General features: G+C 52.4%; 1 protein-coding gene across 1 annotated transcript; it reads left to right on the top strand.

The window, feature by feature from the left end:
- The first annotated feature begins 3879 nt into the window (after positions 1–3879).
- LOC104963197 (uncharacterized) lies at positions 3880–5710 on the top strand. The gene is made up of 3 exons (XM_010791763.1): positions 3880–4221; positions 4530–5090; positions 5133–5710. Exons 1-3 carry the CDS (start codon positions 3880–3882, stop codon positions 5292–5294), a joined length of 1065 nt encoding a protein of 354 aa, XP_010790065.1. The 3' UTR covers positions 5295–5710.
- The last annotated feature ends 7281 nt before the right edge of the window (positions 5711–12991 follow it).

The following is a 12991-nucleotide window of genomic DNA, read 5'->3' as shown; positions in this document are numbered from 1 at the left end:
GTTTATTCAAGGGATATTTTATCTACCAAAATAACTGCTTGAACGTATTCTCTTTAATGTGGGGCTTTTAATTTCACTCTAAAGCAAATATGAACGGTTGAGTAAGACTGATAAAAATGCAATCAACCAGGGCTTAATTAGTTATACACAAGGTTATTGCTGCAGCCTTAAACTCTGTTGTGATCTAGTCAAATAAAAATCCTTTTTAAAACCAGTGTAGAGATACATTTATCAGACGTATGGAGTGGAAATAACGAAGTAAATCATTTTGAAGTGTTAAAAGATTAATAAACAAAAAAAGGCATTAGAAAGAGGCAGACTACTAAACACAAAACCCATAAACACGTCTATCTTAACTTCTGATTCAATCTCTTTTATATTATTTCTGTAAAACCAAAACGTGCAAACTGTTGAAGCCCCAGGTTTGAACCCGTCCTGTAAATGCAGGCACACCCCGGAATAACCCCAGATAACCTCGGCTTGCAGCAGTGAATATGCCAGGAGCACGGAGTTAGACCGTCATATTGATCCTCGTTCATAACTCGCACTTAGGCATGACCGTTTTATTTCTCCGCTGCTCGCGCCACTTCCCTTCCTCCGCGCTCGCGTTTCCCAGCTCACAGTGTGATCTGTATTAGCTGTCCACACACGTGATCAATCCCATCATGATCACACTGACCCTTCATCATCCCTGTTGTGATGCTCATCTGCCAGCCCGAGGCCAACGTACAATTAACCTCTTTTTCCTCCGAGGAGGGTTTGACCCTCAGGGGTCCTTGCTTCGTGCGCACTTTAATGAAGACTCACAAAGTAACTCCATCTTATCCTTCAAACGGAATAACAGACGAGGAGGGTCAATACGCAGGCTATAAAATGGGTAGCATGTAGCTCGTGTTCTAGGCACAGTGTTGTGGTGGAACATTACGGGACAATAATTCACTGTTATAGAGAGTGAGTTGCGCACGGACCTGTTAGGAGAGTCATTCTACAGAAAAGGGTGGAATTCTGAGTGATACAAATCTGCTGAAATATATGTAGCGACCCTGTATAGAGGCTGAGGGTGTCATCAGGCATCCCCCGTCTCTGGCCGAATCCCACAGAAGCTGCACAGATGCTGGTCTAGGGTGCGGCCGGTGGTTGGGGGAGCGGCCACGGAGCGGAGGTTGTGACGTAGACACTGCTGTATATATAGGTGTGTGTGTGTGGGAGTTAAGTGTGTAAGGGTGGAAACCCCAGCTGTACCTGTACCTGTATTCCTCTAAGCTAAGAAGAGTTATTAAAGGCCCTAATAACTGAAGCCTGTGGTTCCGACTCCATCTGTGAACGCTGAAATATATTCCTTCTAAACACATCTAAAACCTGTTAAATAGCAATAACTAACTCTTAACTTGATGAATCCACAACAAGTAGAGCAAGTATTTGTATTATTTTTTATTATTTTTATACATTATACAAAGCTTATTTATATAGGAACGTCACTGGTGTTACGTGTTACCAGGAAGAAAAGTAACACCAGTGACGGTAACACCAGTGACAATTTGGAGAAAACACTACCATTTTAACAAAATGGCTGCAATGTGTCAGACCAAATATGGCTTCAGTCAATATCAAAATCGTTTAACTCTTCAATACAATACATTTTCCCATTCAAATGTTCACCCCTAGGGCTATGAAAGGAGTAACGCTAATGACAGACTTGAAAGATGCACTACAATTTGAAGATACGACACCTTTAACAAACAAAGTAAGAAGTATCTGACTTTCCTTATGTCTTTGTCCACTGCACTGCCTCAAATGATCTCTTGTTACAGGAGGCACTTCAGAGACAGTACATTACTTCAAAATAAAAGCGTTTTGTGTAGCAGTAACACCAACGACGTAATTTTGGGTGACTGACATTTATTGGATATTATTAATAATAATTTGCCTTTTTTTTTACCATTTCAGTGTTATATTTAATGTATGTAGGCTAATGTTATGTAAATATGAATGAGATTTATTTATTGAAAAAAAATGTTTTTAAATGAAAACTATAGGCTCTCCATGTATGATCAAAGTGACAAGGCAGTTCCTTGAACTTGGCATTTTAAATAAATTGCAATTTATGTATAAAACAATGTTTTTAATTTTTTTATTTAGTACCATTGCAAAGACAATCTATTTATTCAACATATATAATGAATGTGAGTATTAGGTCAACGTCATGTATTTTGGTGTCTGCAAAAGTAAGTGACAGTACTTCCACCTTTTCTGTAGAATGAAAGAGACTAAGAACGTCTATATTTGACTAAACAACGTGTGTGTCGTTTATCAACAGAACACAGCTAAAAAAACGAGACAATCGTTACTATGATACATTCTAACTTATCATAGCAACACTAACACTGTCCAACTTGTACTGATAGTTACACAGAAAAGGGAACATGAGATGAAAGCTTTTGTTGACCACATATAATGAATTATGTTAGTAAAATCCGTTACAATATACATGTTTAATTCTTAATGGAATTTTGCTTGAATATTGAACAATTGGTGAACTTTGGGAACCCTCAGATCATGGCTTACGAATCCTGATCTTGCTGATAATAACCCCTTCAAAATTAAACAGCAAAACATGGATTTTACTGCCCTTTAGTAACTTTTAATCCTACTATTTTCCTGTTGCATGTTCGGTCCAGGAGATGGTAGAGATAACCCAGTCCCAGGTGCAGAAAGTGTCCTGAAGTTCAGCCAAAGCGAATGTGATGCACCAGCAGTCTGAGTTAAACAAATCCAGTTGATCTTTTCCCAAGATACTGTTTTATTAATATGAAATCCCCTCGTTTTAGCCATGCTAGCAGCGTGGCTCTAGGGATTTCAATGTCGGTCAGTCAGCTGAAATATCTCATTAACTCTTGGCTGGCCGCCATGATGAAACTAGCTACAGATCTCCAGGCCTTTAGAGAATACATTTAATCCGCCATTCTAAGCACAATTTTAAAACTCTGTCCGACTGCCTCAGCACAACTTTGTAGTAGTGCTAACTCGCTAACTTAAGCATGATGACGATCTGAAACTAAGATGGCAAACCCTGGCAATATAAAAACAATAAATCATCAGTAGGTTAGATTTTCATTGTTAGCATTGTGGAGGTTATCTTGTAGTTCAAAGTACACCCAGTTATCATGTCTAGACTCTGTGGTGTCAACAGAAGAAATTCTGTAATGAATGAGCTTCCTTTTAAGAAGGCCTCCACTTAATTTATGTAACTCTGAGGTCTCAATAATTAGCTTCATCTTGAGTAATGCATCATGCATTACTCAAGATGAAAGCTAATTATTGAGGGTGGGTGCTAGTGGATCGTCGGAGCTGTTAGATTAACAGATTAACATTAACATACTTATTGTAGTTGTAGTTGGGCTGGACCTGTATTTTACAGGAAAGGAGTGAGCAGAGGGTAGAGTTGTCGATTCTTGTTCGGTTTTCTGTGACTGATCTGCCTCACCCTCTCAGACTTTCAGTTGTGCACGCTACTAAAGAGACGCGCTACCATGGAAACCAAACAATGGTGTAGCTGTATTAAAGTCTGAGTGGAAACAGTCCTGTGTAAATCTGATTTTGTCAGAAATCGGGAGAAATGCGGGAAATCGGGAGTCTCCCGCGAAAATCGGGAGGATTGGCAAGTATGAATGCATGTTGTTCTATTTCGTATATGGCTTCGCCCTCTAAGGCTATCGCTATTGGGTAATCTCCCTGCGCCCCCGCGCAGCACTGAAACACTTGTAGTCCACGCCCACCCGCAAGGTGGGCCCCACCCTCGGGCCTCCTTCCGGTATAAATAGGAAGGCGTTCTTTTCTTCAGCAACCAGCAGCAGTACTGAAGCACAGGAAAATTAAGTCATGAGCAACAACTGTGTCCGTGATTGTCCCTCATGTAAGACGGGGTATATCATGAGCTATGACCTACACGCGATATGCAAATCCTGCCTGGGGCCAGAGCACGCGTACGCGGCTCTCAGCCAGCAGGTCGCTTGTTCGCATTGTGCCCGTCTCCCGTCAGCCGACAGGAAGCGAAGAGCGGACGCTCTAGCTGCTGCGGCTGAGGAGGACGATTGGCCCGTCCAGGAGCACAGGGACAACAGACTGTCTCTGGAGCCGAGTGCTGGGCAGGAGTCGGACGACTCCTACCCCGTCTCCCTCCATGGCCATGCGGCTCTCCCCTCCCCCCCGGACGGGAGCGAGGTACGGGTGTGGCGGCCGAGCACGCGGTCCCCTTCTCCGTTGCCACGGCGCTGCCGGCGTTGGGGGGCATCATGCTGGAGCTGCCGGAGATCATCGGCAAGGCGGCAGCCTGCAGAGGTCTCCTCGTTCCCCCAGGACGGGAAAGGGTGGCGCTGGATGACATGGCCGGAGTTTTTTCCCGGGTTCAGACGGGCAGGAGTGACCCGATCTGGCCGCGCTTCCCAGCCATTAGGAGGTAACAGGAGGGGGCTGCGGCGAACCCGAGGACCCTGAGGGCTCCGGTGGCCACCTTTGTTCCTTTCACTAAGGTGGAGGGATTCACTGAGGAGGGTTTCCCCACCACCCCCGCTCTGGATCCGAGCTTGACGGCGTTTTTTGGGGTTAGGCAGGCCAACTTGATCGCCGGACGGCGCCCTACGTTGGCCTCCCCAAAGGACCAGTATGTCGCCCGCCAGGCTGACCGGGCGCACCAATGTGCGGTTCAGGCGTCTGCGGTGGCAAATAACATCGCGTTGCTGGCCAACTCGGTGGTTACGCTGGTGGAGCGGCCCACCACCGTGGCTCCAGAGGAGGCGGAGGAGATCGGCAAGGCGGCCAGCACGGCGCTCACGCTGTGCGCATACGTGGCTGTCTCCCAGGCGAGGATCGAAGCGTGGATGACGCAGATCCAGCGCCACCTCTGGCTGCAACAGGCGGCTGTTACAGAGCCGGCCAGGAAGGTCTTGCTGGACGCTCCGATCAGCTCGGAAGGGCTGTTCGGACCCCAGTTTTTGGCCATGGTAGAGTCCATGAAAGCGGCAGCGGAGCAGGTGGATGATATCCGCCAGCACGTTGGCTGGCTCCAGCCTGCGGCGAAGCCGCAGCGGCACCAGCGGCAGCATCAGCAGCAGCAGCAGCGGCCAACCCGGTCACAGCGGCAGGCAGAGAGACAGCCGAGGCGGCAGACTCGCCCGTCGGCGGCGGCAGGGGCACCGTCCCGAACCTCCGCCCCCCCACCAGAAAAGAAAAAAGAAAAGTACTCCCGTTCGTCGTCTGCTCCACGAGAGCCGCCGAGGAAGCAGAGCCGGCCCTGACGGTTTGGGGGGGAGTGTGAAGGAAATAAAAGAAGCTTAATTTCCAACCTTTTGTCATCAGTTTCAAATGGGTTTCACATATCCCCCACTCTGGGTGAACCAGCTGCCTATGACCTATCGGTTAATAGCCAGCAGGGTTCGTTACAAAAGCCTGCACATTTTAATCTATCGGTTAATAAGTTACAGAGCGCAGTAACTACGCCAGCTGCCTCCAATCTGTTGATTAGTAGGCAGCGGGGTTCGCTGCGGGGGCCTGATGGTTATAACTTTTCGGTTATTAAACCACAGACCTCGCGGCATTCCTCTGTCCGAGATCTGCCACCTACACACGGTCACAATAAGCCCATGAGCGCCGTGGTAACGCCTCATGTGGATATCACTGCACACACCTCCACTCATCCTCTGAGCGTGTACGCGCCTCATGATGAGAGTCGGAGTGAAACGCACTCCGAGGCCACCGGTGGAACAAGGGAAGGTGATCCACCTCCCTTAAGTGAGCGCTCCCAAAAGCGTTTGGTGGGGCGAGACCTTCGTCTTGAACTGCGCAAGAAAACCCCAATTCGTCCGGTGACACCAGCGGCCTGCCGCGGGACACAAACCGGAGGGGTTCCTAGTTCATAGCAGCGGGCGGTCCCGACTGGCCCCGCGTGGTCCACAACGCCAAGTTCCGCAGAACGCCGCTCGCTTGTTGTAGCGCAACGACCGTTTGAGGCCACCAATGCGACCACCTTCGCAAGTGGGTGGCACCGAGGTCCCTCCGGCCTCCTCTAGCCGTTTCCGCCGTCGTGCCGCGAGTGCCGACCACGCGCCAAGCACCGACAGAGGGTCGCTCCTAGCTCGCACCTACTGCAGTCCTAAGGTCGCGGTGGAGACCGACGTTGTCCCGACAATGTTCTCGGGCCCCCCCCCGGGTCCCCTTCCCCCAGGAAAACCCCGAAAAACTGCGAGGTAGTCGAGCCTTCCCGACAAAGCCTGGGTCAAAAACCGTACCATCCCGGTACTCGCGTCGCCTCGTCGCGCCGGTGGACATAGGCGGTCGTGCAACCGACCGAGGTCGGACGGCCGCTTCCGGCGTTCGCCGTGGTCGCCGTCCGCGCGGTCGTCGTCCGTCGTCGTCGCCGTTGGCCGGTTTGTCGCGTCCGCTCTCGTCGGCTCCCGCCGTCTGAGCGGCAGCCGCCGCCGTCCCCGTGGAGGGCTCGGAGGCGGGGGGTGGTCCCTTTTCTTTTTCCTTTTCATGAAGCAAGCAGCAACGAGGTGCTCCTCGGCCGGCCCTCGTCCTCGGCCGGGACTGCCAAACCCCCCTCACACTTCCTTTATTTTCCCCTCGAATTAAAGGTTGGGAAAAACAGTAGTCAAAAGTTTACCAAAGGGTGTATAGGGGGGGAGGCCCACCTTGGTCGACGGATACTGGATAGCCAATAATCGGTCCTCGTCCCAAGCAATGTTTCGGACGTAAATTAGAAGCCGACTTATTCAATGTCTCGCGTCATTGATGCCGGTCCGACGAGGTTATACAACTAATCCATCCCGTCGCCCCAAGCGACGGCCCCCGACTACCAAATTGAAAAGCCAATAATGGTGCTGGAGCGCCGTAAAAGGAGGACAGGCCTAGACGGTGGATGTGTGCCAGTGTTATTCGGGTAACCTGCGTGCACCATTGCGAGTACCCACCCTAATAATGACGTGTGTGGATGATAGAGACTCGCAACATGACGGAGGCTACTCTCAGGCCTCACTTTGCCCGTTCGCACACCCTCCGTGGGTAGTGTTCGGGAAAGCGGATCCGGTGGGACCCCAAACGAGGTGCCCCGGGTCGCGCCCGCTCCCGAGACCGCACCGAGCAGCAGTAATGTTTGGTTGGTTGTGTAGAGCTCGTACACCGCGGCGAGAGTCTCACAAGAGCCTCACCGTCCCACACAGACTACCTGTCTACCTACCTTCCCGTCCGACCTAGTCGTCCTCCCATGTGGGACGTCAACGGAGGGGTGGGGGTGTCAAGTTTGCCCTATCTCCTCTGTGCGGACAGTAGGCCCCTTGTCACAGCCGGCGAGGTTCGTCTCGATGCCCTTGAAGGACCAACTTTCTCCGATAAAGGTCCAAGGGGGCTCCCCTCCTTTTTAGCCCCTATAAGAAAGGGCCGATGAAGGAATAGGGCTTTCGCCCCCTTATTCTTGGGTAGGGAGCTGACAAGTCGCAAGTTGCTCGTTATTACTTTTCCCGGCCAAAGTTGTAACCGACTGCCAGTTTTACCCACGATCTCACACAATGGGTCCCTCGACCAAGTGGAATATCCCTGGGATTTCCTACGGGTATGAGGGCTGGGAGTAGGGTGTTGGTGGTCCTTTAAGGAACGCAAAAGGTAAGGTCCCTATAGCCACGGGTCATGTTGCGCCAGACGGCAAGCCAATAAGGGACCCAGGAGCGGGAAAAGCTTCACATATCTCGCCGTAACGTCCGGCGTTTTCTCCTCCCCTACTCTCATGATCAAATGGGCCTGCGGAACGACGACTACCGAGCGAGGTCCCTCCTTTCAACCGAAATGTCTCCAATGTCGAGTATAGCCCGTAGAAAGTTTCGACCCAAAGACCTATTTGACCTTTTTCCACCAGGAGAAAGGGGGTCTCATAACAATGGACCCACACCTAACTTGAGTCGGGCGACCTCTCGCCGTTGGAGAGTGCCGGTCTTCTTCTGCTGTGGGAGCTGCGCGTGGGGCTCGCCTGCGGGGCGAGGTGCCGAGCGTTCGTCGGCTCGTGCCCACTACAAGGGCGACCCAAGGAAGTGTATCTTCTGAGGTCTCCACCAAATAAGGGATGCGTAGCTGGGGGCACCGCCGTCTCTCGGTCACAGTAGGAGACGCCCAGTCCTGAATTAGATTACTTTTCAGGGTTGCAAGGACAGTCTCACCACCGGGCCGTCTCAATCAGTGTGAGGCCACAGTGTCTGGTGAAGAGCCACCCTCTTCACGTACAGCGTCCGTCTGTCCCGGCAGTGTACAGGAAGTGTAATTTGCACACTTAAAAGACAGGCTGGCCTCCTCATTGTCGTAAAACGAGCTCGCGTATTGTCATTACAGCGTTGTCCCTGTTGTCTCCGGGCGCCGTCGATCGTAGTCTAGCGGTCCCGCCCCATGCGAGTCGCGTCGAAGACTTGTGTCGGTCTGCCGACAACTTAGACCCGTCGCGCGGCGTATGAGAGGTAGTCTCGTGACATACACGCCGCTCAACTTGTTTCGTCTGGAGTACAGTCTCGGGAGCGGTCCTCCCGACCTCGGGATGGTGGGTCGCTGCGGGTCCAACTGCCAAGCCCTCCGCCTCCGAGACCAAGCGCGTGCGCTTGCGCGGGGGGGGCTTCGGGGAGACACAGGGGACAGTCGCGCAGTGACACAGTGTCGTGACCACAATTGCAGCACAGACATGTTGCAGTTAACACTCTTGACCTTCTTGACGCGATGTTGTCGACTAGTGTTGCAAGTGTGAGACACCAGTGTTTTCATGAGGTGGATCGGGGGGGGCAGCTGGAAGGACTTCATGAGGGCAAATATCTTTAGTTGGAACAGTACGAATTCTGAGGGTGCCAAAACTACTAACTATCACACAAGAATCGACAGACAGCACAACTGATGTCTTTTTACAAAACTAGTCGTATGTATGACGTACACTTGACCTACAGTAGGCGACGACACGTACTTCCGACACGTAAGTGTCGTATGCTATAGGAGATCTTTACCGTCTAACACCCTGTATAAGCTTACCGCTAATTGGTACTCCTTAAAGAGGAATTCGACACGATTAGCCTCATACAGATCACAAACTTCGATTATAACATGCCGACGTAGAACCAGAAGGTGGACATATTATTAAATAATGTTTCAAGAAAAAACAACTCCATTACAGACCGGTCATAAGGAAATACTGTGTACGGGACATTGTTTCTCTTTTTTGACTCAACATGGATGACATTGGGGTCGAAGATAACTCCATTTCCGCGTCGGGAGATTCCCGACTAGGCGATACAGTAGAGGAGGACGCGGGGGCGCGTCGTGATTTTTGTGAACATCAGGTGCGCGGTGGGCGTTCCACCCGGGGTGGGAGCCCGAGGAAGGCCATTTATTTATCCTTTCCCACCGGGCCGTTAAGACGAGGGTATGTTTGTATTGAAAAGAAGTCGATAAGCATTCTCGGTCACCCGGGGCGTGAATCTCCCGACGCGGTAAATGAGTATCTTTCGACCCCAATGTCATCTCATTGGAGTCAAGATAAAGCATAACCGAAGCGGGAGATTCCCGATAGCTATAACCCAATTCCGCTTCGTACTACAATTCAGAACGCGGGGTGACCCAGGCGGGCCGTGATACTTCGTGTCTGTATGAACGAGATTTTGTGGGGCGGCGACGGACTACAACCGGTACGCATTTGACGAGTGGTGGCATGGGACCTTTGTATCGTTCGTTTGTACGGATAGAAGGGCTGCCCCACTTCCGACCCTTGTGTTATGTATGGCCGGCGACACTCCTTTTCATCTGCTTTAGGGTGGAGCCAGGACGCTAGCATCACCCCCCTTGTCGTCGAGAGACGCACGTCTGTCCGTCCTCTCGCGTGTCGACCTAGGGACTGCAGTGAGTGAGACTGGTCCGTGAGGCAGGTTGGTTTTCACACAAGTCTCCTTTTTCCTTGTAGGGAGGTATTCTCCCCTTTTACCCGGCGAGAGGCGCACGTTTTCCGTCCTCTCTCTCTCCGCGTGTCGGCCGAGGGGACTGGTAGTGAGTGGGGCTGTCCTGTGGGGTCATGTCCCACACAGTTCTCTCCTTACCCTTCTGTAAGGGAGTTTATTTTTCACTTATTTATTGTCCCCCTTCTGGTTCTACGTCGGCACGTTTATAGAAGGTGACCTGTAAGGAGGCACGGTTCGGCACTCCTTTAAGGAGACCACCTCACGCGGAACTACAAGAGGCCCCGAGGTGGGGTCTCCTCTGTATACGGACACTGTGTCGGGAGTGTCCGGTCACACTGTCGGCAACACGGTCTGTCTCCCAACGGGCTAGCTCGCGAGAGATATCACGGTGCTTGTCCGCGACTCTTGCCGCGGTCCGGCGGTCAACGCACGGTGTATCGTCCTGTCGCGCGCGTGGCCCCGTCTCCTCTACTCTACACCGAAGAAGTAGGGCTAAATACTCCCTCCGCCTTTTTTTTGGGTAGGTCCCCAACTAGTGAGAACTGGAATTTTCACGAACACTACTGGAAACCGTATTTCCCGACCCAATCCGGCATCTCGTCGCTTGACGGGGAGCCTAGGCCCGTACTGCCTGTCTATACGCTATTTAGTTGTGGGACGACTACAATTCGGTTTTCGTGATGTAACCCGACTATTGTAAAATTCCCCTTGGACGAAGGGCCCAAGTGTACCCCGAAACGATCAACGCATTGTGGTTTTGTCTAGGGTGACTCCGCGGTCAAGCGCGCCGGGCCAGTCTCCAGAACTGGGAACGTTTCCGCAAAGTAGTCCCACTGACTTGTGCAGGGCCGGGCTTTGGGTGCACTGTTCTACTATACCGTCGCGTATATTGGAACTAGACACGATTTCGTTCAAGGACAGGTTGTTGTGACCCTCCTTACTGTCGTGCACTCCGGTCCCCCGTGCAATCACCCCAGTCCGGGAAGAAAGATGTTGGTCGCGACCTTGCGCAGGTGAACGGAAGAGACGCCGCATCTGCGCGGGACCGCGGGCTACCACGCAATGTTGTAGAACTCTCTCTGGGTTGGAGAGATTCACAAGGGGCAAGTCTCCGGTACCGGGTATCCGCGACCGGTAGTCGACCCACCGACATTTAGCGAGGGAGGTGGACGTCTCGTCGCAGGGGGGCGGTGCCTTAAAAGGTGCAAGACGGACTGTCGCATGCGACATCCGTCCTTTGGTCCTTGCGGGCACGCGGAGGCCCCGTTAGTCCTAGTGACTGTCGGGGAGGAGGACGTGAGCCAGGTTTTGGCCCCTTAGTCGCCCTGACCCCCTTCCGGCATGTCGTCAGGGGCGGTACCTGCTACACGCTTGCGCAGGTGGGATCCCCCCTCAGGGCGCGACTGTCTCTTGGTCTCCCGCGTAACGACGCACGCGCTTGTCTAGCGCGGAAGGCGGGAGGGCTTGGCCGAGGTTTGGACCCGCTTAGTCGAGCCCACATCCGAGGTCAGGAGGACCGCTCCCGGAGGAGACCTGTACCTCCAGACGGGGAAAAGTTGAGCGGCGCGTGTATGTCACGAGACTACCTCTCATCCACGCGCGCGCGGTCTAGTTGTCGGCAGACCGACACAAGTCTTCGACGCGACGCATGGGGGACCGCTAACTACATCCGACGGCGCCGAGGAAACAGACACGCTTAGTTATGTACTCAGCAGTCGTCGTTCGTTTTACGACTTAATGAGGAGGCATGCCTCTAGTTTAAGGTCGTGCAATACACCTTCCTGTACACCTCAGTCGTGACAAGGGGTGACGCTGTACGTGCAAGGAGGGGTGGGACTCTCTCTACGCAGACACTTGTGCTTCTGCATTAGACGGGTCCCGGTGGTGGGAGACTGTCCTGCACCCCTGAAAGTTATCCAATTCAGACTTGGGTGCTGTCTACTGGTGGTACGCGGAGGAGACAGCGTGCCCAGCTACGCATCCGCTTATTGGTGGAGACTCAGAAGAGTACACTTCCTCTGGGTCCCCTTAGTGGGCACCAGCCGACGGTAGTACGGCTCGTCTGGCGTAGTGCCTCTCCCGACAGTGGTGCGACGTCCTGCGCAGCTTCCTCTCGACAGTCGCAGAGGTGAGAGACGGCACTCTCAGCGCGAGAGTACGCCCGACTCAAGTTAAGTGTGGGTCCATTTGTTATGAGACCCTCTTCTCCTGTCGAGAAAAAGGTCAAATAGTACTTTGGGTCGACTGTCTACGCTATACTCGACTGGGCAGACATTTCGGTGAAGGAGGGACCTCGCTCGGTAGTCGTCGTCCAGCAGGTCCATTTTATCATGAGAGTAGGGAGGAGACACATCGCCCGACGTTACGGCAGAGATGTGTGAAGCTTTTCCACGCTCCGGTCCCTTATTGGCTTGCCGTCTGCCAACATGACCATGCTATAAGGGACCTTACTTTTTGGCGTCCTTAAAGGACACAACACCCTACTACCCATGCACCTTCATACGTAGGAAATCCAGATATCTCCACTTGGTCAGAGGGACCACTTGTGTGAGATCGTGGGAAAACTGGCAGTCGTACACTTTGCCGGAAAGTAATAACGGAGCAACTTGCGACTGTCCAGCTCCTACCCAGAGTAAGGGGGCAGAAAAAGCCCTATTTCTTTCATCGCCCTCATTATAGGGACTAAAAGAAGGGGAGCCCCTTGGGACCTTTATCGGAGAAAGTGTCCTCAGGGCATCGAGACGAACCTCGCGGGCTGTGACAAGGGCCTACTGTCCGCACAGAGGACATAGGGCAACTTGACACCCCCCCCCCGCTCTTGACGTCCCACATGGGAGACGACTAGTCGACGAGTAGGTAGACAGGTAGTCTGTGTGCGCGACGGTGAGGCTCTTTGTGAGACTCTCGCCCGCGTGTACGAGCTCTCACACACCAACAGTACTGCTGCTCGGTGCGGTCTCGGGAGCGGCGGCGACGGGCACTCCGTTGGGTTCCACCCGGATCTCGCTTTCCCGACACTCCCC

Source organism: Notothenia coriiceps, unplaced genomic scaffold, assembly GCF_000735185.1.
Source record: "Notothenia coriiceps isolate Sejong01 unplaced genomic scaffold, NC01 NC01_scaffold00035762, whole genome shotgun sequence".
Classification (NCBI taxonomy): Eukaryota; Metazoa; Chordata; class Actinopteri; order Perciformes; family Nototheniidae; genus Notothenia; species Notothenia coriiceps.
This window is presented reverse-complemented; position numbering and strand designations above follow the sequence as displayed.

What these genes read in the sequence shown, in the direction of transcription:
- LOC104963197 (XM_010791763.1), top strand. Translation starts at nt 3,880, where the DNA reads ATGAGCAACAACTGTGTCCGTGATTGTCCCTCATGTAAGACGGGGTAT. An exon ending in CCCCCCCGGACGGGAGCGAG is followed by an intron (nt 4,222 to 4,529) that starts GTACGGGTGTGG and finishes CCTTTCACTAAG; the next exon opens with GTGGAGGGATTCACTGAGGA. An exon ending in CGGCGAAGCCGCAGCGGCAC is followed by an intron (nt 5,091 to 5,132) that starts CAGCGGCAGCAT and finishes CCAACCCGGTCA; the next exon opens with CAGCGGCAGGCAGAGAGACA.